At 42.5% G+C, this 26291-nt stretch overlaps 2 protein-coding genes across 4 annotated transcripts in view; both read right to left on the bottom strand.

Moving 5' to 3' along the window:
• NFKBIZ (NFKB inhibitor zeta) overlaps nt 1–2479 on the bottom strand; it is a 33284-nt gene extending 30805 nt beyond the window's left edge. Inside the window, exon 1 of the mRNA XM_070071697.1 lies at nt 2242–2479. The gene's annotated coding sequence lies outside the window, so the exon portion shown is untranslated. The remainder of the gene's footprint in view (nt 1–2241) is intronic.
• A 6306-nt stretch (nt 2480–8785) lies between these two features.
• Nucleotides 8786–26291, bottom strand: part of NXPE3 (neurexophilin and PC-esterase domain family member 3) — a 48754-nt gene continuing 31248 nt past the window's right edge. For all 3 annotated transcript variants that reach the window (XM_008267010.4, XM_002716727.5, XM_051819112.2), the window contains 3 exons: nt 22579–22652; nt 13043–13249; nt 8786–10312 (listed from right to left, as the gene is read on the bottom strand). In XM_008267010.4, the coding sequence (XP_008265232.1) occupies nt 9762–10312; nt 13043–13249; nt 22579–22652 (832 nt within the window). In that variant the 3' untranslated portion in view covers nt 8786–9761. The remainder of the gene's footprint in view (nt 10313–13042; nt 13250–22578; nt 22653–26291) is intronic.

The following is a 26291-nucleotide window of genomic DNA, read 5'->3' as shown; positions in this document are numbered from 1 at the left end:
CGGTGGCAAATCCAGAGTCTGCTACTGAACTCCCCAGGGGACCCTCAGCCAACTTCTCTATCCTTAATCTCAACTATATAATAAGGCTAATTACACCTACCTCAAATGCTATGATGAGGACTAAATGAGATCTTCCTGGTCAACTCCGGAAACAAGTGTCTAGTAAATGTTAATTCAAAATCCACTAACTCCCCCAGGAACAGTAAAATATTTTCACTCACTGAGTTTGGAAGGAAAGTGTTTTATCTCACTGACAGCCGCAAGTTTAAGGAGCAGGAAGTGCTTTCATCAGAAACCACACAGGCGGGCTTAATGAAGCTCTTCACCAAAACTGTGAGGGGACCGGAGGCTCTTGGTGCCTCTCACAGATTACATAACCCTGAAACTGACAGTCAGCAGCCGGCTGAATTCCCCTCTTAGATGTGTTCACGTGTCCTCCTCCTTTGGAAAATGGTGGAAATTCAACAAATGTGTTTAAAAACAAACTGAGCAACCAAAAAAATCTTAGTTCACCAGAAACTGTAACAACATGCTAATAAGTAAAGCTCCTAGTAGTTTTGAGGCAACTTTAAAAATTGGTTAAAAAAGGCCATACTGAGTTAAACCGCTGCCTCTGATGCCGGCATCCCCTGTGGGCACCAGTTCAAGTCTGGATCCGTTTGAACATGGTCACTCCACCTTCTATCTAGCTGCCTTGCTAATGTGCCTGAGAAGGCAGCAGAGGAGGGCCCAAGTGCTCATGGGCACTTGAGACCCAGATGAAGAGAGACCCAGAGGAAGCTCCTGGCTCCGGGATTTGGCCCAGCACAGCCCTGGCCCTTTATGGCCATCTGGGGAGTGAACCAGCGGATAGAAGATCCCTCCCTCTTTCTGTCTCTCCCTCTCTCTGTAACTCTGCCTTTAAATAAATGAATAACTCTTTTTTTAAAAAATTGGTTAAGAAACACAAGAATCTTAGAAAACATCCCACTCCCCACTTTGACTCTGTAAGGCCAGTTAACACCTGGATCCCACTTGATTAAGATATGTGCCCTTCTCACTCTGGGGAGTTGAGCATAAGGCCAAAAAAGGTGAAATTCAGCCTGGACTCTCCTGCTCTTCCTGTTAACCTGGGGGCAGGGAGATTAAGAGGCCACCAGTTAGGAGCCAAAGAGAAAACGATTTTCCAGGAGCAGTTCACTCGCCTCAGAACAATTGGAAAATCCTGCCCCTCAGTAATGTTCTCCAGGATTCATCCCAGACCGACAGCGCTGGTACCTCAAATGCGCAGCAAGATGGCGAGGTGTGTGGTGGATCAGACACTGTGTTCTGAAGCCAAGACAAAATAATAATAATAATAAAAAGATTCCAGGGCTATTTTCATTTTTGGGAGATCTGCGTGGTCGGTCCACTTTCCTATCAGAGAGTACTGAGAGTGGTGAGTAAGCCTGGGAGATTTCTCTCCTTTTACTGTCTAAACACCCTACTGTCCAGGAGAGGCAAAGTCACCTCTCCTAGCCAGATAACATTTCTCTAGACACCATTTTAATTGATGGGAATATACATGAGCAAATGCTTAACATTTACATACTAAATATCATCCTCCTAAGGACAACTGCCTCAGTCACAATAGCCAGGTGGAGAGAAACTAACGCACAGAAATGTGCTTTCCTTCCAACAAAACCCATTCAAACACTTGACACAGACTGTCATCCATCCAGGGGTCCACCCCCGTCATCTGACTGCAGGCTTTCTTCATTCATTCATAAAAAGGTCATTCATAGATTTTAGTTTTGTAGAAGCAACAGAATGAATTAATGAGGGAGGGCATGCCATAAAATACCTGACATATATTTTTCCATAAACATACAGTTTCATGCTTACTCTTGGTGGGGAAGTACACCTCTAAACCCACACATCAAACCCCGAGAGATCTCTGCTTTGTGGGAATCACAGTTCCACATCACTGACTAAAGATAAATTGTCACCTGTGCTACTCATCTCCACCAATATCCAAGTCTTCCCTGAGCCTTCAGGGTAGGCACCATTCATGCTACTACTAACCTACCAACACATCCCGGATGGTCTTTCCCCAGAAAAACTGCCCAATATTTCACTCCAAAATATGACTATTCAGGCATCAGAAAGTGACTCCAAAGGAAAAAAAAAAATCTGAACTGGGAAAAGGGGGAAGGAGGTGTATAGGAGTATTCAGCATTTAGATACTTTTTCATTCCTAAATATAAAATCATAAAAATATACCTTTGTGAGTGAAGAGTCAAGTCATACAAATGCGTAAAAGTGAATCAACTGTCTCCAGCAGTAGCCAGCGATAATGAGCCAAGTACGGGAGAGCCTGAGGATGATCAGTTTCCTTTTGAGGTTACATGCTACACAGCAGCTATGCAGCCTTTTGCTCTAAGCACTCGCCGACCGACCTCGTGGCAGGAGGAGGCCAGCCCCTGGCCCTGGCTCCCTTTATAGGGTTCTCCGCTGAGGCGCGGGGCGGGGGCGGGGAGCGAAGAACCTGCTTTGTGAAACACAGAACCCGCTCATCCTCGCTCGGAGGAGGTGCGTGGGCACTACGCAGGCCCGGGGGGCGGCGGGGACGAGATTCGTGGATTTTTTTTCTGCACATTGGAAATTCCCAGGCCGAAAAGGTACCGACCCGAGTCCCGGACATTCCCCATGACGGCCGGCTCCAAGACCTGGACTGGAACCGCGAGGAGGAATCAGAGACAGCATCTAGAAACTAAACTTTTTTTCTTCAGGGCGCCTTTTTAAAAACGTCCCCGTGAACACTGCCGCATTACCCAGCTCTTCTTACTTCTTTTTCCTGTGATAGCCGCTGAACGTGGGGATGGATTGGGGCGCGGATCGGAGGAGCTGGTGTTTAGTTTTGACGACGCGGATTTGGAACCTAGCTATCATGTGTTTTCATTGACAAAACACTGGGTAAAGAATCTGCCACGCAAAGCGGTGGCCCTGTAACATGAACCTCAGTTTATTTTTCATGGGCGGTGGGATGGAGTGGGGGTGGATTTAAACAGCAAATGAGCCCTTGCACAACCCTGAAAAGATTTCTCCTGGACAGGCAGTTTCACTGTCACTTCTTTTCCTTTTGGGACATTTGCTACTGTAATCCTTGAACTGCTTCCTTTTTTATAAAATTCGTCTTTCCCAGGCAGTGTTACAACCCAGTTTTGTAATTACACAGGAAATGACGGATGTCTGGCTCTCCAGGAGCAATGGGCATCCAGAGCTACTCATCAGGTCCTTAAACCTCAGACGCCTGACTTCCTCTAACAGAACATTTTAAAAAGGACATTACATACATACAATACACACACGCAGTTCACGCATTTTTTATAAAGTTAAAATCTAAGTGCATGCCCAAGAGACAGGTTAGACTGAAGAGGTATATCTTGTGCTCTCCTAGCTTCTGAGTACAGTGAACTTCTGCCTTCACCAATGCTTGTATCTTCCCCACCTCCAATGCCACAGGATTCCCAGGAGTCCCTAGCACTCAGGGACTGTGGTCTCACTTTCAAAGAGAAAAATAGCAACATGAAATCTTATTTACTTAGTGCACACTGAGTAGAGTGAAGACTTTGTTGTAGACATAAATCCTGGGATATACTCCAGATCAGAATTTCTGGCATTAGTAATTAACTAATATTAAGAAGCTGGATCGGGGCCGGCAGCAGTGGCATAGTGGGTAAAGCCTTCACCTGCAGTGCCGGCATCCCATATAGGTGCCGATTCTAGTCCCAGCCGCTCCATTTCCAATCCAGCTCTCTGCTGTGGCCTGGGAGGGCAGAGGAGGATGGCCCAAGTCCTTGGGCCCCTGCACCCACATGAGAGACTCAGAGGAAGCTCCTGGCTCCTGGCTCTGGATCGGCGCAGCTCCAGCTGTAGCGGCCATCTGGGGAGTGAACCAGCAGATGGAAGACCTCTCTCTCTGTCTCTCTCTGCTTCTCCTTCTCTGTGTAATGCTTTCAAGTAAATAAATAAATCTTTAAAAAAAAAAAAAAAAAAGCTGGATTGACCCAGAATCCACAAAGATAAAGCTGAGCAGCTTTAGCAGGCAAAGGGCTGAGGCAGCTTATTACTGTTGTTCCCTTGGGTGTTTAACAAAATGTGTTTCCATTTCCTTTAACAGGGTCCAAAAACAGACTCATTTCTGGCATTTAACACATGACTGTGTATAGGCTTACCATATTTATTCTTGCCAAGTACCCCAATTTATCAATATGAAAGTTACTCCCTGACGCCAGGAATTGTCAGTCAAGTAGTACTTAATAAAATTATGATGGGGCCAGCGCCGTGGCATAGCGGGTAAAGCCTGGGCCCCTGCACCCACATGGGAGACCCAGAAGAAGCTCCTCATTCCTGGCTTCAGTTCAGTGCAGCTCTGGCTGTTGCAGCCAATTGGGGAGTGAACCAGCGGATGGAAGACCTCTCTCTCTCTCTCTCTCTGTCTCTCCCTCTCTCTCTGTGTAACTGACTTCCAAATAAATAAATCTTAAAAAAAAATAAGTAAATAAAACTATGATTATTCAGAATGATAAAATGGATACTGGAACATCAAAGGACTATTTGGTATTTACGAAAGAGAGATGACATTTAATAGAATAACTTCTCTAAAACATAATTTGCATATAAAGGTCTTATTACAGATTCTCACTTTCACAAAGCACCAAGCAATCACTTGAGTTCTGGGATATGAGATTCACTTAAAGTAATAGTGTCACAACCCAAATGCCCATCAACAGTAGACTGGATAAAGAAATTATGGGACATGTACTCTATAGAATACTATACAGCAGTCAAAAACAACGAAATCCAGTCATTTGCAACAAGATAGAGGAATCTGGAAAACATTATGCTGAGTGAATTAAGCCAGTCCCAAAGGGACAAATATCATATGTTCTCCCTGATCGGTGACAACTGAGCACCAAAGGGGAAACCTGTTGAAGTGAAATGGACACTATGAGAAACAGTGACTTGATCAGCTCTTGTCCTGACTGTTTATGTACAATGTAATACTTTATCCCTTTTAGTATTTTCTCTTTGTTTTGTTCTAGTACTATTGGTTGAACTCTGTGATTAACACACAATTATCCTTAGGTGTTTAAATTTTAACTGAAAAGTGATCCCTGTTAAATATAAGAGTGGGAATAAGTGAGGGAGGAGATGTACAATTTGGGACATGCTCAATCGGACTTGCCCCAAAAGGTGGAGTTAGAATCATGCCAGGGGATCCCAATACAATCCCATCAAGGTGGCATGTACCAATGCCATCTCACTAGTCCAAGTGATCAATTTCAGTTCACAATTGATCACACTGATAGGTCTAAGAGTCAAAGGGATCACACAAACAAGACTAGTGTCTGCTAATACTAGCTGATAGAATCAAAAAGGGAGAGAACAATCCAACATGGGAAGCGGGATACACAGCAGACTCATAGAATGGCAGATGTCCTAAGCAGCACTCTGGCCTCAGAATCAGCCCTTAAGGCATTCAGATCTGGCTGAAGAGCCCATGAGAGTATTTTAGGCATGGAAAGCCAAGACACTCTGGCAAAACAAACAAACAAACAAACAAACACCTAAATGGAAGATCTCTGCAAGTGAGATCCCAGTGGAAAGAAAGGGGCCATCAAAGAAGGAGGTACCTTTCTCTGAAGGGAGGAGAGAACTTCCACTTTGACTATGACCCTGTCGGAATAAGATCGAAGTCAACGAACTCAAAAGGCTTCCATAGCCTTGGCAACTCGTGACTAGAGCCTAGGGAGATTACTGACGCCATAAACAAGAGTGTCAAATTGTTAAGTCAACAACAGGAGTCACTGTGTACTTACTTCTCATGTGGGATCTGTCCTTAGTGTGTTGTCCAAAGTGAAGTAATGCTATAACTAGTACTCAAACAGTATTTTACACTTTGTGTTTCTGTGTGGGTGCAAATTGATGAAATCTTTACTTAATATATACTAAATTGATCCTCTGTATATAAGGATAATTGAAAATGAATCTTGATGTAAATGGAATGGGAGAGGGAGAAGGAGATGGGAGGGGTGTGAGTGGGAGGGAAGTTATGGGGGGGAAAGCCATTGTAATCCATAAACTGTACTTTGGAAATTTATATTTACTAAATAAAAGTTAAAAATAAATAAATAAATAAATAAATAAATAAATAACACTTTTAAATCTTACCAAAAAAAAGAAAAACTTGCAAGAAAATATTCTCAAATGTTAATGTTCATTGCATTCAGGTTAACAGAATTATGGATTTTATCTACAGCTCTTTCTTCTAGGTTTTGTAGTTTTTAAAAATTATGATGTTGGAGCCAGCACTGTGGCGCAGGTTAATCCTCTGCCTGTGGCACCGGCATCCCATATGGGCGCTGGTTCTAGTCCTGGCTGTTCCACTTCTGACCCAGCTCTCTGCTAATGGCCAGCAGTGGAAGATGGCCCAAATGCTTGGGCCCTTGCACCCACATAGGAAGCCCAGAGGAGGCTCCTGGATTCTGATCGGCTCAGCTCCAGTCATTGTGGCCACTTGGGGAGTAAACCAACAGATGGAAAACCTTTCTGTCCCTCTCACTGTCTATAACTCTAACTCTCAAATAAATTTTTAAAAAAATTTTAAAAAAATATGATGCATTGAGATTTAATGCTATAACGAGTACTCAAACAATATATTTCACTTTGTGTTTCTATGGGGGTGCAAACTGTTGAAATCTTTACTTAATGCATACTAAACTGATCCTCTGTAAAAAAAAAAAAAAAAAAAAAGAAATTATCAACTCCCAACTTGACTCTCACTGGGATTAAACATGACAATAGGTCTGCTCTGATTTCATCATCATTTAAAAAATCATCTATTATTTTTCACTTTGTGTTTCTGTGTGGGAGCAAACTGCTGAAATCCTTGCTTGGTGTATGCTGAGCTGATCTTCTGTGTGTTAAGATGATCAAGAATGAGTCTTGATGTGGATGGAAGGGGAGAGGGAGTGGGAGAGGGGAGGGTTGTGGGTGGGAGGGACAGTATGGGGGGGAAGCCATTGTAATCCATAAATCGTACTTTGGAAATTTATATTCATTAAGTAAAAGTTAAAAAAAAAATATGATGCAGGGCCAGCACTGGGGTGCAGTGGGTTAAAGCCCCAGCCTGTAGTTGTCAGCATCCCATATGGGTGCCTGTTCAAGTCCTGGCTGCTCTGATCCAGCTCCCTGCTAATGCACCTGGGAAAGCAGCAGAGCATGGCTCAAGTCCTTGGGCCCCTGGACTCTCATGGGAGACCCAGAAGAAGCTCCTGGCTCCTGCTTCAGATCGGCTCAGCTCTGGCCATTACAGCCATTTGAGGAGTGAACCAGTAGATGGAAGACTTCTCTGTCTCTTCCTTCCTTCCTTCCTTTCTTTCTTTCTCTCTCTCTCTCTCTGTAACTCTGCCTCTCAAGTAAACAAAATAAATCTTAAAAAAAAAACAAAGTCTGATTGCATAACTCCTTGAGGCATGGCCTATAATTCTTCATTTTTATTAAATATTAAGACATCCTTAAACACATTAAAACTTAAAAATCGTTAAAACTCAGCTATCTCAAATATTTAACCACTTAGTCCTCTTCAGACTCAGAAAACAAAAATTTTTCTTTCCCAGGAAATATTTTTTAGATTTATTTATTTGAAATATAAATATTTATTTATTAGAGAAGCAGAGGCAGAAAGAGAGAGAGAGAGTCTTCCATCTGCTGGTTCACTCCCCAGATGGCCAAAATAGCCAGGGCTGCAGCAATCTGAAGACAGGAACCTGGAGCTCATTCTGGGTCTCCCACGTGGGTGCAGGGACCCAAGAACTTGGGCCATCTTCTACTGATTTCCCAGGCCATAGCAGAAAACTGGATCAGAAGTGGAGCAGCCAGGACTCAAACTGGCGCCCATATGGGATGCTGGCACTGCAGGCAGTAGCTTTACCCGCTACGCTACAGCGTCGGTCCCTTAACTCTTTCTTGTAATGGCCATATTCTTCATCCTTTAAGCATCTGTCTTCATCTCTAATACCCCCCACCCCCAGTTTCTTCACATGTCTGCTTAAGGACAATACTGGACTGTAATGTATTACGGCTCAAAAAGAAAAGAGGATTCACTAAATGATCCCAAATTAACTTAAACTCATTTAAAATTGATCAAGTTAAGTAAAATAAAATTCAACATTCAGTTATTTTTAGATAGCCAATAGGAATACAACTTTTAACTTCTAGGCATGACAGCGTATGTATACCCTTAAGTTCAAATTAAGAAATACCTGGCATGCATACATTTTCTAATCACAGGCCATAAGGGTACTGATCACACTTAAATAGTTGCACTTACAGTATAGCTGTCTTAGCTTGATCCTTCCCTAATCTGTTTACTTAATGCTTTCCCAAGAACTGTTTAGCTCTTGGGATTTTTATTTAGATTTCGTGAAAATAGTGTAGAATATAGAGATTCATTGTAGTAAATATGAATACTAAATTCGAAGTTAAGAAGTATGCTTATAAATGACGAGACAGACACATCTGATTGATGAATTGTTTACTAACCCATCAGGCTTGAATATGCTCCAACTGGAAAAAAATTTATATTGGTTCTTCTGGTTGTATACTGGTTGTAAAAGAAAAATGGTGTGATATAAAAAGAAAATGTCTTCCTTGTTTACCTGGTGGTTGTCCATAGAACATCGGTATTAACAGATCACTTTTTGGAATATTTTGTATTGAAACAATAAAGTTTTAACATGGAAAAAAAGAATACTTATCATGGATTTAATAGCTAATTTTATTAATTTCTAATTAGGTTTTAATTTCTGGTTTTGGTATATAATTCAAAATAACAACCAATAAAAGAAATACTTGAAACTGGCAGAAAACTCTTCCACAACTTTATAACAGTCAAAAGCCTTCTTTACATAGAAGTCAATTCTTAAAACCTCAGGCTTCAGAACAGAAAAATAAATTTCCATTTATAGATTTCCCTTTTCCAGTTCCAAAAGTGGTTATTCTAGAATAAATATTCATTACATAAAATGTAGCTGAATCAAGTAAGAATCACTCAATGCAAATATCAATTCAAAGCACAAATTTTATGTATACTGCTTTCATAATTCCCTTTTACTTCTTTTCTAGATAAAAGCAGAAAATTGTTGACATTCTCATTATAAAATTCTGACCGAGCACATTGGCCTTTTCAAGTAATTCAGAACAGGTAGAATATCAAGACAAACTCCTGAAACACAGCCAGTGTATTCACAAGTGCCTGACTACATGTATTCTCTAGTTCACCCCTGAAGATGGACCACTTGTTTTTCAGGCACATGTGCTCAATTTCTTTTACTGGATAAACTACAAAGCACTCCACTACCAACCAAAGGAATCTCTTTCATTTAAGTCAGAACATTTTCCACATTTTTTAGCATAGCAATCTCTCTTCCAGGAGAAGCTACTTTAAATAATACTCATTAGCATCTTTGGTTATAAGAGCAGTACAGTGTGTGTAGATGCTGTTAATAAGGTTTCTATCATGGCTATGTCAAGATTGGAAAAAATCCTAGGTAGACATAAATGTAACCTGCATTTTCTAAGCTCCTGACCAATCACTATACAGAGTTCAGCTCTGTTTGAAATTTTGTACATAATAATGGCTGACATCTCTCAAAAGGGCCCCCAAATACTTTCAGTAATGCAGGTCAACTGGTAAGGTCACTGAATCTGATTCCTCTAGTCCCCTCCAAGGCAGTCTAGGTCTCCAAGGGACAGACAAATGACAAGAACATGTCCAGCTGGTTCTTCACAATCACTTCATCTGGATGAAGCTTGTGGGGCAGATAATGGGCTAGGGTCATCTCCCAGGCATCCACAAGATATACTCCAACCCCTGAGAACATCCTGCGGAGGATGGTGTCCAGCTGGAAGTTGTACCAGTCGCTGTTGAAAAGGCTCACCTCAGGCCCCAGCTCTTGGGCATTGGCTGTCCTGATGACCACCACAGTTTTAGGGCTTCGATCCAGGAGCTGGACCACTGCTCGCCGGATGTTCCTGAGCCGCCGGATGTACACTTCCAAGGGGAAGGTACTGAAGTGAGACCATATGGCTATTGCAACCACTGTATTCTTCCCTCCCACGATGCCATTCAACTCATTCGCCACGTAATGGAGCTCATTGCTAAACACAGTTGTGAAGCGGATGGGGGGGCCGTGGCAGCGGTATTTGAGCAGGATGTTGTGCTTCTGGTCCACTGCGAGGAAGGGACCCACATTCTTGGGACTACCCAAGTTAAACTCCACTAAATCTGGAACAAGGAAAACAAATTCATGAAAACATTCATACTAGGTAGACATATTTTGATTATTCTTTACAGATTGGCTTCAGAAGTACCACAAAAAGACGGACTACAAATGTAAAGGGAATACTCACTTCACTGCTCTCTGCCCTCTTTCAACCAGTGGACTTTTATTCTAACACATTTATTACTTAAATCACTCCATAAACATGACGTTAAAAGCAACACCATCACGGCTAGCGCTATGGCATAGCAGGTAAAGCCACCACTTGCAGTGCTGGCATCTGATACAGGCACCAATTCAGGACCCAGCTGCTCCATTTCAGATCTGGCTCTCTGCTATGGCCTGGGAATGCAGTGGAAAATGGCCCACTGCCCCTGTGTGGGGCACCCTGCTCCACTTCCAATCCAGTTCCCTGCTAATGAGCCTGGGAAAGCAGTGGAGGATGGCCGAAGTCCTTGGGCCCCCTGCCACCCATGTGGGAAAGCTAGATGGAGCTGCGGCCATTTGGGGAGTGAATTAGCAGATGGAAGATGACTCTTTCAAATAAATAAATCAATCTTTAAAAGTAAAAAACTGTTTATTTTAACTGTTAGTTTTCATGCTGATGAAAAATCATGTCCAACAGAACTTCTACCCCTATCATAAGAATACTTCACAGGAGCAGCACTAGTTAGAATTTCCATCTCTCCCTCTCCCTTTATAAAAGTTATGTTTCAAGGTCTAATTCTTCTGAGATGTTCTGAGAAGTCCCAGGAATCCATGAGACTCTTTGTTACTCCTAAAAAATTCTATGCAATCCATCACTTAACATATGCTCCCCAATGAGGAAAAAAAATAATCTTTCTCATATCTCTACATATTTTCAAAGGCCCTTATGGGATCACAGAACAGACTAAGTAAGTGTTGGCAATTCAACTCAAACACTTCCCAAGCACCTATTCAGTGCCAATTACTATGAGTGCCACAGACCAGCAAGGCTCAGAGGGATGCCACAGTCCTTCCCTTACAGGGTTTATAGTCAGTCTTTAAGAAGCAACATCATATTACAGCTGTCTTACATTTCTCTTACAATGGGTTTCACTTTTCACCCTGTAATCCCAGGCTTCTCCTCTAGATTGTCCTAATTTATTACTACTTAGCATCCAGCCCCACCTAAATGGAATAAAACTCAGGCTACTATTTTGATTAAGATCAAACACCCACACAGGCAGGTTTTCTTTTTTTTTTTTTAATTAGGTGAGATTCTGTGGGTAGAATATGGTGGAAAACAGTCAGTGTGATCATTACTATCAAAGGAAATACCAAGCTACGTCATTAGAACGTAAGCAGCAAATAATTTGGAACCAGTGTGTCTAGAAGCACAGCTCATGAACCATTTCCCTTTTCCTGATTAATTCACACTTCAACAACTAGAATTTATCTATAACTATTTCAAGAGAAAAAAAGGCAAGATAAACATGAATTAATTTTTCTATGCTCTAGGGTAATATCTACCACTTCCTTTCCTTTTAAAAATTGTATCTGAAACTAGGTTGATACAATAAATAAAAGAGCTGATAAAAGATACCAACAACTCACAGCAAACCATAGGAACTTATAAAAAGCCCTGCCCACCCACACACAACCATCAAAAACAAATCCCACCACACAGTTTAATAGTTCTCTAAATCATAAGCATGGTCTTTATTTCTGCTAACCAGGATCCATCCCTCTTCAACCCATGTACACACCATGCAGAAAGAAGAGACTGTCCACTGTGAGTAAGGGCTGGGCCTCCAACCACGGAGTTTTACTCTGCAGCTGAAGAGCAGCCCCTCAGCCAAGCAGAGAAATACGTTAAGAAGCTAAAGAGGCTGGCGCCGCAGCTCAACAGGCTAATCCTCCACCTAGTGGCGCCGGCACACCGGGTTCTAGTCCCGGTCGGGGTGCCGGATTCTGTCCCGGTTGCCCCTCTTCCAGGCCAGCTCTATGCTGTGGCCTGGGTGTGCAGTGGAGGATGGCCCAAGTCCTTGGGCCCTGCACCCCATGGGAGACCAGGAGAAGCACCTGGCTCCTGCCTTCGGATCAGCGCGGTGCACTGGCCGCGGCGGCCATTGGAGGGTGAACCAATGACAAAAGGAAGACCTTTCTGTCTGTCTGTCTCTCTCTCTCACTGTCCACTCTGCCTGTCCAAAAAAAAAAAAAAAAAAAGGAAGCTAAAGATACTGGGACTTACCCAGGTCCCACAGTAGGAGCCTGCTGCACCCCACAGTCATACCAATAGCAGGCCCTTTGGGACACAGGGATAGCTTTGCTACAACATTAAAATAGGCTAAATCTCTTTCCAGTTAATCTACTATAGAGTTGGACCAAACACAGTTAGGAATAAAAAAACAAATGTCCACCTCTATTTACAACTCAGACTATTAGAAATGAAAGGCTCCTGTGAAGTGACGTGGTCCAGCCATCTCTTCTCACATAGAACTGAAACCATTAGAATAAATGACTTGTCTAAGGTCACATAGCTAATCAGTGGCACGAACCCCAAGGAGAACCCAGTGCTTCCACTAACACAACACAGCCCCATTATTGACCAGAAAATGTCATACGTCTCCCCAGCGTTGAACTACCTCTTAAGTCCTACACAAAGTAATTACTTCCTCACCTAATGCCTGTCCTCAGACACCTGAATAGGCTTATATCAAAGCTGATTTCATACATAGGCAATAGTTGTGAAACAAAAAGCAGTTACCAACCTGGAACAAAGGTAGTGAGGTATTCAAACCATTGCCTGATTGTCGAGTCACCAAATAAATACACCATTTTTCTCTGTAAGCATTCTGTTATGTTGTCTGGGTCATTAAACTGGCGCATTTTAAACTTCCTGGGCCTCCACTGGTCTTTGTAGTAATAACCAGAAGGAAAAGTTCCTGAGCCTTGAAAAAGTTCTAGGTTGCTAGTTTCTGTAAAGAAGAAGCAAAAGAATAATATATTCTGAAATTCTCCTCAAACAACAGATGAAGTGTTCCAAGAAACACAATTATGCCCATATGTTAGCCTGTTAGCACTAGCATATGGGCAATGTTTCCTACTGTCATATCTCTAATCAATCCCAGACTTTCTCCCACATACACAAGAAAATTCTTTGCACAAAAATGACAAGATCTGAAATAAGTAAAAAGGTGTTGGTGGACACAGGGTGAGGAGGGTACCTAGAACATTTCCTCTGATTACGTATGTTATTATCAAAGCCACATTTTGTCCAGCATTATCTCAGAACAGTTTCTCATCCAAATGCTGTGAGGCAAATAGCAACTTAAATTCCTATTTTACATATGCAGAATAATAATACTCTACTGTGTCTCAGTACGCAAGTTTTAATCCATGGGTCCCACAACCAGATTTTAACTTGAAAACCACCACTTAATACAGAGAACAACTAATGATATTCAGTCTAGAGGATTACACAATACAAAAGATTCAGGAGGTCTTTATGCATAATGACCAATACTAAAAATACACCAGCAGTGTGTACTCAGGGTTATGGCTGTGCTACACATAGCAACGCAGGCACCAGGACACCTGGCAGAGGGAGAGTGAACATCCTCCTGCCCCAACACCTCCCTTGGAAAATTTCCCTGTGGAAATAGCACACTTTACATGCCTCAAAATACACTGATGTCTAACATTTACTCTGCACTAGCATTCTGAGCAATTAAACATATTGCTTCATCTAATGCTCACAATAACTCTTGAAAAAGGCCATCTATAGGAGTACCAGCCTTCTAGAGCAGTTCAGCAATATGACCAAGGTTCCAGAGCTAAGCTAGTAAGTGACAAAGCCAGGATCTAATCCAGGCAGGTGAACTCCAAAGTCCAGGTGCCTAACCACTGTACTAGATTGCCTCTCAAAAACAGATGTCTATAAGGGACGGGTGCTTGGCCTAGCAGTTAGTACACCCACGTCCCCTCTATCAAAATGCCTGAATTCAATATCCAACTCAGCTCCTGACTCCAGCTGCCCACGATGCAGATCTGGGAGGCAGAGGTGCTGGCCCAAGTGACTGAGTTCCTTGCTCTCAGCTTCCACTGTAGCTAGGGACAGTTGCGAGGATTTGGGGAGAACCAGTGGATGGAGCTCTCTATGTCTGTTACAGTCTCTAAAAGACTAACAAACATAAACAAAAACTAAAACAAACTTTTACATATTAAAAAAGGAGGAGCAGGCATTTGGCATGGGAGTTGAGCTGCCACTCACATCCCATATCAATAGTGCCTCGTTCAAGTCCCGGCTCCTCCACGTCCAATCCCGTTTTCTTGCTGTATGTGCACCTTGAGAGATAGCAGGTGAAGGCTCAAATGGTTGGGGCCCTGCCACCCATTTAGGAGAACTGGATTGAATTCCAGGCTCCTGACTTCAGCCTGGCCCAGCACGGGGCATTTGGTGAGTGAACCGTCTCTGTTTCTCTTTCTGCCTTTTAAATAAAATGAAAATAAACCAAAATTTTTTAAATTTTATTTAAGGAATACAAACTTCATGGATTTCATATATACAAATTTAGGAACATAGTGATTCTTCCCACCCTTCTTCCTCCTCCCTCTCCTATTCCTATTCTTATTTTTTACAAAGATCTATTTTCAGTTAACTTTATACTCATAAGATTAACCCCACACTAAGTAAAGAGTTCGACAAATAGTATGAAGAAAAAAAAAAAAAAAAAAAACAAAAAAAAACAAAACAGTGTTCCTCAACAGTTGAGACAAAGGCTATTCAAAATCATCACATTCCAAAGAGTCAATTTTGCATCTATCAATCACCTTTTAGGTACTCTGTTACCACAGATCAAATAGAATATATGGTATTAACTGGCGTATTTCACTAAGATAATGGTTTAACACAAATTTTTTAAATGTTAAGAAAAATGTTGGGGCCAGTGCTGTGGCCTAGTGAGCTAGGCCTCCACCTCTGGTGCTGTCATCCCATATGGGCATTAGCTCAAGTCTCAGTTGCTCCTCTTCTGATCCAGCTCTCTGCTATGGCATGGAAAAGCAGTGGAAGATGGCCCAAGTGCTTGGGCCCCTGCACCTTCATAGGAGATCCAGAAAAAGTTTCAGGCTCCTGGCTTCAGATGGGCCATTGCAGCCATTTGGGGAGTGAACCAGCAGATGGAAAACCTTTCTCTCTGTCTCTTCCTCTCTCTATCTGTAACTCTATCTCTCAAATAAATAAATAAAATCTTAAAAAAAAAAAAAAAGAAGAATGTCTATAGATGTCAGCCACTTTTATTTTTTGGCTTTTTGTCTTGAAGGCATATACTTATTCATCTGTAACAATTATTCAAATCTACAATTTTCAAGAAGTCACCATTTTGTATTGCTTCCTTACATACAGTGAGGTTCAACCTTAATCACAATCCAGTCATTTCATAGTTACTTGTTAAACTACAATTTAAAATACATATGCTTACACGACCCAGAGATTTAAATTTAAGTGAGACTCCTTTTTGTGACTATTTTCAGGTTATATGATTTCTTAATGTGTTACTCAAAGTAATTCTGGGTTGTTCCCTTCAAAGAAAATGCCCTATTTGATAAACAATACATATCCAATCTTTTTCTTAGTCATCTGCTAATTCTTTGTAGGTTCAGGGCCCATGTGGAAAGCAAATGGTGTTTTTCAAAGCTTTATTTGCTAAATGTAACTAGCATAGTAAAATGGGAGTTGGAGGAGGAGAACATAGATTAAATTTATTTGGCTTATTCAAAAAACAATTTCTCAACATGCTATCAGATGTGGTTTTACTGTGTTACTTACATCTTGCCCAAAGCGCTCTCATGTCAGTATGTCAAAGTTAAAGTGCTAGACAGCTCTGAGGAGACACCTGAGCACTACAGAAAACATTAACTAGAATGAGAATTAAAATTGATTTCGAAGTTACAATTTTTACCACTGTTAATTCAGTAGACTTGGCTATTCCGTGTCAAGTACATGTTATAAAGGAAAGTATATATCACGCAGGAAACAATTACCATTTCCATTCAAATGCTAATTAGGTTTACTACCAGAGTTAAGCCAAGTAAAGCAAATCAATTACTGAACTTGACATTAATTCTTTAAACATGCCCAGCACTGCAAAACAGAACAGTATTTTTTAAAGTGAAATGCATGTGCCTACGCTGCCCCCTGATGGTCAACTAGGACAAAAACATTTCCTGATTTTTAATACAAGTACAATTTTAAGCACTCTAAGGTTGGTCTCAAAGTCAGTGCTTCTAAGAACTCAGAATACATACTCACAAAAGTTAGCTGAGATATAAACGCCTCCTAAATCGATAGCATACCCTTACTGTACTGTTCATGTGGAATAAAATTAAAACAAAAATAAAGAGTTACACAATTTTATGGTTATCATGAATATTGGTGAAGTTTACATGGATGTGGCTGTAAAGGCAGATACGCAGATGGTTGGATATGAAGATGGTTGTGGAAAATCAGAAGGGACAATTTTGATTATTTGCAAGTAATGACTTTGTTTTTCTAAAATGTCTTAGCTTCTCTTTTAAAAGCCCATTTTTCCTCCAAATGAAAAATGTTATCCATATCATACATTAACCATATAGATGGCTACTGGGCTAAAAATGGGACAAAATGAGAAAGAAAGAAGCAGAGATAAATTTTCCTAAACTACCTAGAAAGAACTGAACAAAAGAGATACAATGTGAATTAAGGGTGGGAGGAGTGTGAATGTATATATGCAGCACACATCTCTTTTATGGAATTATCAGCAGAATTAAGAGGAAAAGATAGGAGTTCACATTTTATAAATGAAGAGAAAGACAAGGCAGAGAAGAAATGAGATCAAACTCCCCGCAGCAGAGAATGCCACAGGCACAGAAAGCTTGGATTCCATCTCAGCAGGATAAGCTCCCCCAGAATGGGAGCTCAAGTTGTTTAGGTTGGTCTGTAAGGCCTCGCAGCTGTTTACCTGTGATAGTCTGGGGGGGACCATGGAACAGGTGCTAATAAAAATTTAGCAATAATTCTAACACTGGAAAGCCTGTCAAGAATTAGATACCTGCCCTTAATAAAGCAGACCACTAATTTAAAAAAAAAAAATTGGGGGACAAGCATTTGGCCTAGCTGTTAAGTCGACACTTGGACGCCCACGTCTCCTATCAGAGTGCCTGAGTTGAAGTTGGGTTCAGATCGCATCTCTATTCCCCATTCCAACTTCCCACTAACATATACCCTGAGAAGCAGCAAGTGGTGGCTCAAGTGGGAGACCTGGATTGACTTCCTAACTCCTAGCTCTAGCTTGGCCCAACCCCAGCCACTGCAGGCATAGGTTAAGCCTCCACTTGCAGTGCCAGCATCCCCTATGGGCACCAGTTGGAGTCCTGGCTGCTCCACTTCTGATCTAGCTCCCTGCTAATGGCCTGGGAAAGGAGTGGAAAATGGCCCAAGTGTTTGAGACCCTGTACCCACGTGGCAGACCCCAAAGAAGCTCCTGGCTCATGATCAGCTCAGCTCCAGCCATTGCAGCCATTTGGGGAGTGAACTAGCAAAAGGAAGACCTGTCTCTCTCTCCCTCTCTCCGTAATTCTGCCTCTCAAATAAATAAATCAATCTTTTTAAAAAAATCACCATGTTTGCTTTTGACTTGAACTATACCTATGCATGGGGGTAGCAATCCACTGGGGTCTAAATACGTACCTTAGAATAATTTCATCTCATAGGAAAAATAATTAGCTAATGCATAAACAATAAATTGCCACAGGGGTTCATAAGTGAAATAATAAAAATGAAGAGATTATCAAACCTTCTTAGAGATGGGGCAGAGGAAACACAAGATGAGGGGGGTGGGGTGGGGCATGCTACAAAATCTTATGGTGCCAGAGTCAGAAGGGAGGGAGGGAGGGAGGGAGGGAGGGAAGGAAGGAAGGAAGGAAGGAAGAAAGGAAGGAAAGAAGGAAGGAGGGAGGGAAGGAAGGAAGGAGGAAAGGAAGGAAATCAAGAGGGCACAGAAGCCAAACTGAAAAAATTCTCAACTGCCGAAACTGGAACAATAAGGATTGCACTGACTTAAAATATAACCTGAATAATGAAATAATAATAAATCCACACTTATATAAATAAGTAAATGCAAAAGAAAAAAAAAACTTCTTTATAAAAGAATTCCAGATAATAACCAACATCGAAAGAATGAGATATATATGAAGTCCTCAGAATGCCACAGAAGACATCGCTACAGGCAAGATTTGATGAATGCTAAAATTAGTGTGTGAAAGCTTAAGCAGAAATAGAATATTTGCATAGAAGGAAAAAAATGAGCCCTTGATTTAGGACCTTTTAGTGCCCCCTGCTGGTCACTGACGTGAACTTCGGTGAAGTTGGGCCAACCTGAGATTCTTTCATAATAGTATAAAAAGGCAATTCTTCTCTCTTTCCAATTATGTACCTGCTACCAGATGGTTTTCTCATTCAAAACCAGGCTATTCTGCTCTTTCTCATTTATGGTTACTTTATTCCTAAAAATCCATCAAAAGCCTCACTAGTTACTGCTTCACTGTCTTCTCTCTCACCAGAATAGTACCTCACAAACCCACTACTACTTCTCGGCTGATCTCCAAGACCTGTCAGGCACAAGTAAACCCAAAAAGCTTCTCCCACTAATCATCCCATGGGACACACAAAGACATCATAAGGTGATCACTGGGGTTTTGGGAAAGAGAGTGGATTCAGTAGTGGGATGGAGCCTCCTGAATGTCTGACTGGGAGAGTGTATAGGCATGGGGGTGATGCCTTGTTGGATAAAACATAAGTACCTCCATTAATGGCATTTCACATACATATCCTCTAAAATTCGTAATTCAGCTGAGTCAAGCAACTGAATCACAATTCTTGATTAGGAAAAGAGTGGGAATTTTTGTGACATAACAATGGGGACCAGAGATATGACAGGCAGTGCATCTGGGCCACAAGCAAATTTTATTTAGCCCATGTTATATTTTAAAAGTTTGAACTGGATAGCAATGTTTTTGCTTTGTTTTGTTTTGACAGGCAGAGTTAGAGAGAGAGAGAGAGAGAGAGAGAGAGAGAAAGGTCTTCCTTCCGTTGGTTCACCCCCCAAATGGCCGCTATGGCCAGTGCACTGTGCTGATCCAAAGCCAGGAGCCAGGTACTTCCTCCTGGTATCCCATGTGGGTGCAGGGCCCAAGCACTTGGGCCATCCTCCACTGCCTTCCCAGGCCAGAGCAGAGAGCTGGACTGGAAGAGGAGCAACCGGGACAGAACTGGCGCCCCAACCGGGACTAGAACCCAGGGTGCTGGTGCTGCAGGCAGAGGATTAGTCTAGTGAGCCACGGCGCTGGCCCAATGTTTTTAAATCTAGAAATATCACATTTAAAAACTGAACTGGGGGAGGGGGGCTGGTGCTGTGGTGCAGTGGGTTAACGCCCTGGTCTGAAGCGCTGGCATCCCATAGGGGTGCCAGTTCGAGACCCGGCTGCTCTACTTCCAATCCAGCTCTCTGCTATGGCCTGAGAATGTAGTGGAAGATGGCCCAAGTCCTTGGGACCCTGCACCCACGTGGGAGACCCGGAAGAAGCTCCTGGCTCCTGGCTTCGGATCAGTGCAGCTCAGGCCTTTGTGGCCAATTGGGGAGTGAAGCAGCACATGAAAGACCTCTCTCTCTCTCTCTCTCCCCCCCTCTCTCTGCCTCTCCTCTCTCTGTGTATCTCTGACTTTCAAATAAATAAATAAATCCTTAAAAAACAGTTGAACTTAGGGAGCCAGCATGGTGGCATAGTGAGCCGCCACCTGCAATGCCAGCATCACACATGGGCGCTGGTTCAAGACCTGGCTGCTCTACTTTTGATCCAGCTCACTGCTAATGTGCCTGGGAAAGCACCAGAGAATGGCGCAAGTCTTTGGGCCCTCCACTCACGTGAGAGACCCAGAAGTTCCTGGCTTCAGATCATTGCAGCCATTTAGGAAGTGAACTAGCTAGCAGACGAAAGATATCTCTCTCCTTCTTTTGTCTCTCCTTCTCTCTCTAAGTCTGTCTTTCAAGTAAATAAAAACATTGGGGCAGGCACCATGGCATATATAAAGTAAAGCTGCCACCTGCAGTGCCAGCATTCCATACAGGCACCAGTTTGAGTCCCGGCTGCGCCACTTTCCTATCCAGCTCTCTGCTATGGCCTGGGAAAGCAGTGGAAGATGGCCCAAGTCCTTGGGTCCCTGCACCCGTGTGGGAGACCCAAAAGAAGCCTCTGATTCCCGGCTCCTGGCTCCTGGCTTCTGGCTTCAGATCAGCGCAGCTCCAGCCGCTGTTTCATTGGGGAATGAAACAGTGGATGGAAGACCTATCTCTTTATCTCTTTCTGCCTCTGCCTCTCTGTAACTCTGCCTTTCAAATAAGTAAATAAATCTTTAAAGAAAAAAGTAAATAAAACCATTTTAAATTAACTTAAAAATTTTTTTAAAGATTTATTTATTTATTTGAAAGTCAGAGTTACAAAGAGAGAGGAGAGGCAGAGAGAGAGAGAGAAAGAGAGGTCTTCCATCTGCTGGTTCACTCCCCAATTGGCCACAAAGGCCAGAGCTGCACAGAACAGAAGCCAGGAGCCAGGAGCTTCTTCCAGGTCTCCCACATGTGTGCAGAGGCCCAAAGACTTGGGCCATCTTCCACCACTTTCCGAGGCCATAGCAGAGAGCTAGATCAGAAGTGAGGCAGCTGGGACTCGAACCAGCACCCATATGGGATGCTGGAATTGCAGGCGGTGGCTTTACCTTCTATGCCACAGCACTAGCCCCAAATTAATTTAAAATTAATTTTAAAAATTAAGGTGTGGTTTGTCATGAAAAAAAAAGTAATAAAAACCTACAGATTTGGCCTCATTGGTTTGTTCCTGCATGGTAAGAAAGTAGCAGAAACTGAAGACAGGCTGTCGTCCCCTTTAGATGGGCCTTGCTGTTCAATTCTATCCCCATCACTCTCACACAACATGCACATCGCTAATACCCAACCTGCTTGATCCCTGTGAGTTTCATAGCTAGCTCCTACAGCAAAACAGTATGTATCATTGCTGTGTGGGATACTATTGCATACAACACTTGGGACAGCTCAAAGGACCTTGCCAGCTGGGGCCGGTGCCGTGGCTCACTTGGTTAATCCTCCACCTGCGGCGCCAGCATCCCATATGGGCGCCGGGTTCTAGTCCCGGTTTCTCCCCTTCCAGTCCAGCTCTCTGCTGTGGCCCAGGAGGACGTGGAGGATGGCCCAAGTACTTGGTCCCTGCACACACATGGGAGACCAGGAGGAAGGCACCTGGCTGCTGGCTTTGGATCGGCGCAGCGCGCCAGCCATGGCGGCCATTTGGGTGGTGAACCAATGGAAGGAAGACCTTTCTCTCTCTCTCTCTCCCTCTCTCCCTCTCTCTCTCTCTCTCACTGTCTAACTCTGTCAAAATAAAAAAAAATTAAAAATAAAAAAAAGGACGTTGCCAGCTAACAGCATAAGCCTCCTTAATAACATGCATTCCATCTTTCTAAAATTCAGGATCACTAATTATAGCTAACACATATACACTCTGATTTTCATTCTTTTACTAGTAATATGCCACACCAATGGATCAGAATCACGTGGAAAGATTAAGACATAGATATCTGGGTCCCACCAGTTTCTGATTCAGTTGTCTGATGTGTGTCCTGAGAATCTGCGATTCCAGCAAGTCCACTGGGAATGCTGATGCTACTGGAACAGAGGCCACACTTGGAACAACCACTGTTCACCAACCTGTGCTGCTTATTTTCCACGATAATTTTATAAACTTTCTTGAACATCTCTGGAACAACAATGTTGAAAATAATTTTTTTGTGGTAATGGATACATTCTATATAAAATGTTGCCCAATATGATAGCCACTATCTATCAGCAAGCATCACTGAATAACTGAATTTTTAATGTATTTTACTGTTTTTATTTGAATAGACACATGTGACTAGTAGCTACCATATTAGCACAACTCTAAAGAATTTTGAAGAACCACAGAGAGAGGGTGGCAGAAGACAACTTTTACATGAGCAAAAGTAGCAAAATATGTAATTATGCACATAAGGTATAACCAATTTTAAATATAAAACAGTTGTTTTAATAATTTAAACTGTGCCCAGAAGTTACCATGGCATATTAAAAGGGGAAAAAACATTTCTGTAACATCAATGAAATAAAACAGCCTCAAACCATTCAGCAAGAAAAACAAATTATTGAACTCATTCTTCTCTTACCTTTTATTCTCCTGGGAATCACAGTCACCCAGTCAGGTCCACTAGAGTTGATTGGCATTTTGATATTGACACCACTTTTAAGAGGTATAAAAAAGCATTAAATTAGAGTCAGAAACATTTATTGTCAGTTATGTATCTCTACTTACAGGTGAAAATTGGTTATTATATCATAGAACCTTATTACTACAAAATATACTTACAAGTATTAACCAACATACTGAGTAAACTAGGTCTGTTATAGTAATTAGAATACTGGATCTATAAATTTAAAAGGAATGACATGATATTTAACAATTTTTCACTGCACTATGTATTGCTTAGCCAAGTCTAACAGTGCAAATCCCTAAGTGACCAACTCTGATTAGAATTATTTGCTCTCACGCCAAAAAGAATGTCTATTTTGTTATTACCTATTTTCAGGCTGTAAGTCTATATGGCATTGAATCACATGTCAGATTCCTAAGGCCTTGCCCAGATCTGAGATGTGTCTCCCTGGGGACACTTGCCCCTGGGGAAGTATTCACATCCTTTGTTCATCATCACAGTGTCTCTTTAGTGTCTGCTCCCCTTACTAAACACACAACCCTGAAGACATGAATTTATCTTTTCATCTTCAGCACCTAGCACAGGCCCTAATCTAAAGTTCATGCTCAGTAAATATCTTTAGAGGGCTGCATAAGAACCTGGGGTAGGGGCCGGTGCTCTGGTGCAGTGGGTTAATGCCCTGGCCTGAAGTGCCAGCATCCCATATGGGTGCCGGTTCAAGACCCAGCTGCTCCACTGCTGATCCAGCTCTCTGCTATGGCCTGGAAAAGCAGTAGAAGATGGCCCAAAGCCTTGGGCTCCTGCACCCACATGGGAGACCTGCAAGAAGCTCCTAGCTTCGGATTGGCACATCTCAGGCCATTGTGGCCAATTGGGGAGTGAACCATTGGATGGAAGATCTCTCTCTCTCTCTCTCTCTCTCTGCCTCTCCTCTCTCTATGTAATACTGCCTTTCAAATAAAAAAAGTGGCGTAGCAGGATAAGCCTCCACCTGCGGCATCAACATCCCATTTGGGCATGGGTTCAAGTCCCGGCTGCTCCACTTGCAGTCCAGCTCCCTGCTAATGCGCCTGGGAAAGCAATGGAGGATGGCCCAAGTGCTTGGGCCCCTGCCATCCACATGGGAGATCCAGAAGAAGCTCCTGGCTCCTGGCTCCTGGCTCCTTGCTCAGATAGGTCCAGCTGCAGCTGCTATGGCCATTTTGGGGAGTAAACCAGTGGATGGAAGATCAATCTCTCTCTCTCTCCCTCACTCTAACTCTGCCTTTCAGGTAAATAAATAAATATTAAAAAGAAGAAGAAGAAGAAGAAATAATACTTCAGCTTCTACTATGTCCTTGCAAGCACTATCCTCAATGCCAAGGCTGTAACAGTACACAAAACAAACACCATCTCCCCATCATGGAAATGGCATTCTAATTGTGCAGAGAGAAAACAAATGAAGGTATTATATACGGGGCTGGTTACATGAGAAAATAACAGAATTCCATACTTAGATAAGTTACATTTAACAGAGAAGATGACTTTTAAGAGAGCACATATAGACTGCTTTCATGACATCTGAGTTTTCTGGTAAGAAAAAGAAGAAATATAATTTACTTCTCAATAATTATGTAATTATTACTATATAGTAATTTTCCTGCAAAAAATATTTTCCTGTAAAAAAATTTGTAGAAAAATTCCCCATATAATTTTCATGCAAAAATATTTAACATCAACATAGACATAGAAACGATATAGCAATTCCAAAGAAAAACAAAACAGGCTAAAGAACTCTTCTGAATTAAAGAAATAACTAAATACAATAGTGATTATAGATTTCATTTTTTAAAATTAAAAAGGCAGCTATAAAGAAAACTGGAACAATTGAAGAAACTGGAATATCTACTACATATTACAGAATAATGTTGTATCGGTGATAAATGTCCCAAGTGTGGTAACTGTGCTGTAATATACTTGAGATAGCCATGTTCTGAGGAGACCCATACTGATGGGTTGCAGTGCCATGTATCTGCAACTCACACCTCAGACAGTACAGGGTGAAAAAAGATTATACACATACATACAAATACAAACACATAGAAAAATAAACATGTAAAAACATTAACAATGATGAATCTAGATTAAAAATTTATGTGTTCAGCATCATTATTCTTACAATGTTTCTAGACATTGTTTTTGAAGAATTTCAGGGAAAAATTAAGTTAAAAAAAAAAAAAACACATTGCTGTGGCATAGCGATTAAAGCCACTGTCCGCAGGGCCGGCATCCCATATGAGCATGGGTTCAAGTCCCAGCTGCTTGACTTCTTTTCTAAGATTTACCTGTTTATTATTTGAAATAGTTAAACAGACAGAGAGAGGCCTTCCATCCACTGATTCACTCCCCAATCGGCCACAATGGCTGGAGCTTCGCCGGTTCCTCCGGGTCTTCCCCTGAGGGTGCAGGGGCCCAAGGACTTGGGCCATCTTCTACTGCTTTCCCAGGCCATAGCAGAGAGCTGGATTGGAAGCAGAGATGCCAGGACTTGAACTGGCACCCATAAGGGATGCTGGCACTGCAGGCGGCGGCTCTACCCTCTAAGCCACAGTGCTGTACCCTGCTGCACTTCTGATCCAGCTCCCTGCTAATGTGCCTGGAAAAGCACTGAAAGACAGCCCAACTGCTTAGATCCCTATATCCCTGTGGGAGACTCAGATGAATCTTGTGGCTCTCAGCCCAGTCCTGGCCATTGCAACCATTTGGGGAGTGAATCAGCAGATAGGAAAGTTCTCTCTCAGTATGTCCCCCCACATCTCTCTGTAACTCTGCCTTTCAAATAAAAAAAAAAATAAATTTAAAAAATACATTAAAAAAGGCCGGCGCCACGGCTCACTAGGCTAATCCTCCACCTAGCGGCACCGGCACACTGGGTTCTAGTCCCGGTCAGGGTGCCGGATTCTGTCCCGGTTGCCCCTTTTCCAGGCCAGCTCTCTGCTGTGCCCCCGGAAGTGCAGTGGAGGATGGCCCAAGTGCTTGGGCCCTGCACCCCATGGGAGACCAGGAGAAGCACCTGGCTCCTGCCTTCAGATCAGCGCCATGCGCCAGCCGCAGGGTGCCGGCCGCAGTGGCCATTGGAGGGTGAACCAATGGTAAAGGAAGACCTTTCTCTTTGTCTCTCTCTCTCACTGTCCACTCTGCCTGTCAAAAAAAAAATACATTAAAAAAGAAAAAATAGAGATTGGCACTGTGGCACAGTGGGTTCAAGCCCTGGCCTGCAGCACTTGTATCCCATATGGATGCCAGTTCGAGTCCTGGCTGCTCCACTTCCAGCTCCCTGCTAATGTGCCTGGGAAAGCAGCAGAGGATGGCCCAAGTGCTTGGGCCCCTGCACCCACATGGAGACCTGGAAGAAGTTCCTGGCTCCTGCTTCAGCCTGGCCCAGCTCCAGTCATTGTGGCCATCTGGAGAGTGAACCAGCAGATGAAAGACCCTTTTCTCTATTTCTACCTCTCTCTGTAACTATATCATTCAAATAAATAAAATAAATCTTTAAAAAGAAATAAATAAATCATGCAAAAGTAAAACTTTTTAGGTGGTAAGCTTTCTTCCAAAATGCCTTTCTCCCTATATTAATAAGCTCTCTTGAATGATCCAACATCGGAAGCAGGCCACACAGCAGACTCATA

This window comes from Oryctolagus cuniculus, chromosome 4 (genome assembly GCF_964237555.1).
Source record: "Oryctolagus cuniculus chromosome 4, mOryCun1.1, whole genome shotgun sequence".
In the NCBI taxonomy this organism is placed as follows: domain Eukaryota; kingdom Metazoa; phylum Chordata; class Mammalia; order Lagomorpha; family Leporidae; genus Oryctolagus; species Oryctolagus cuniculus.
The sequence above is the reverse complement of the archived record's forward strand: the minus strand, read 5'-3'. Positions and strand labels throughout refer to the sequence as shown.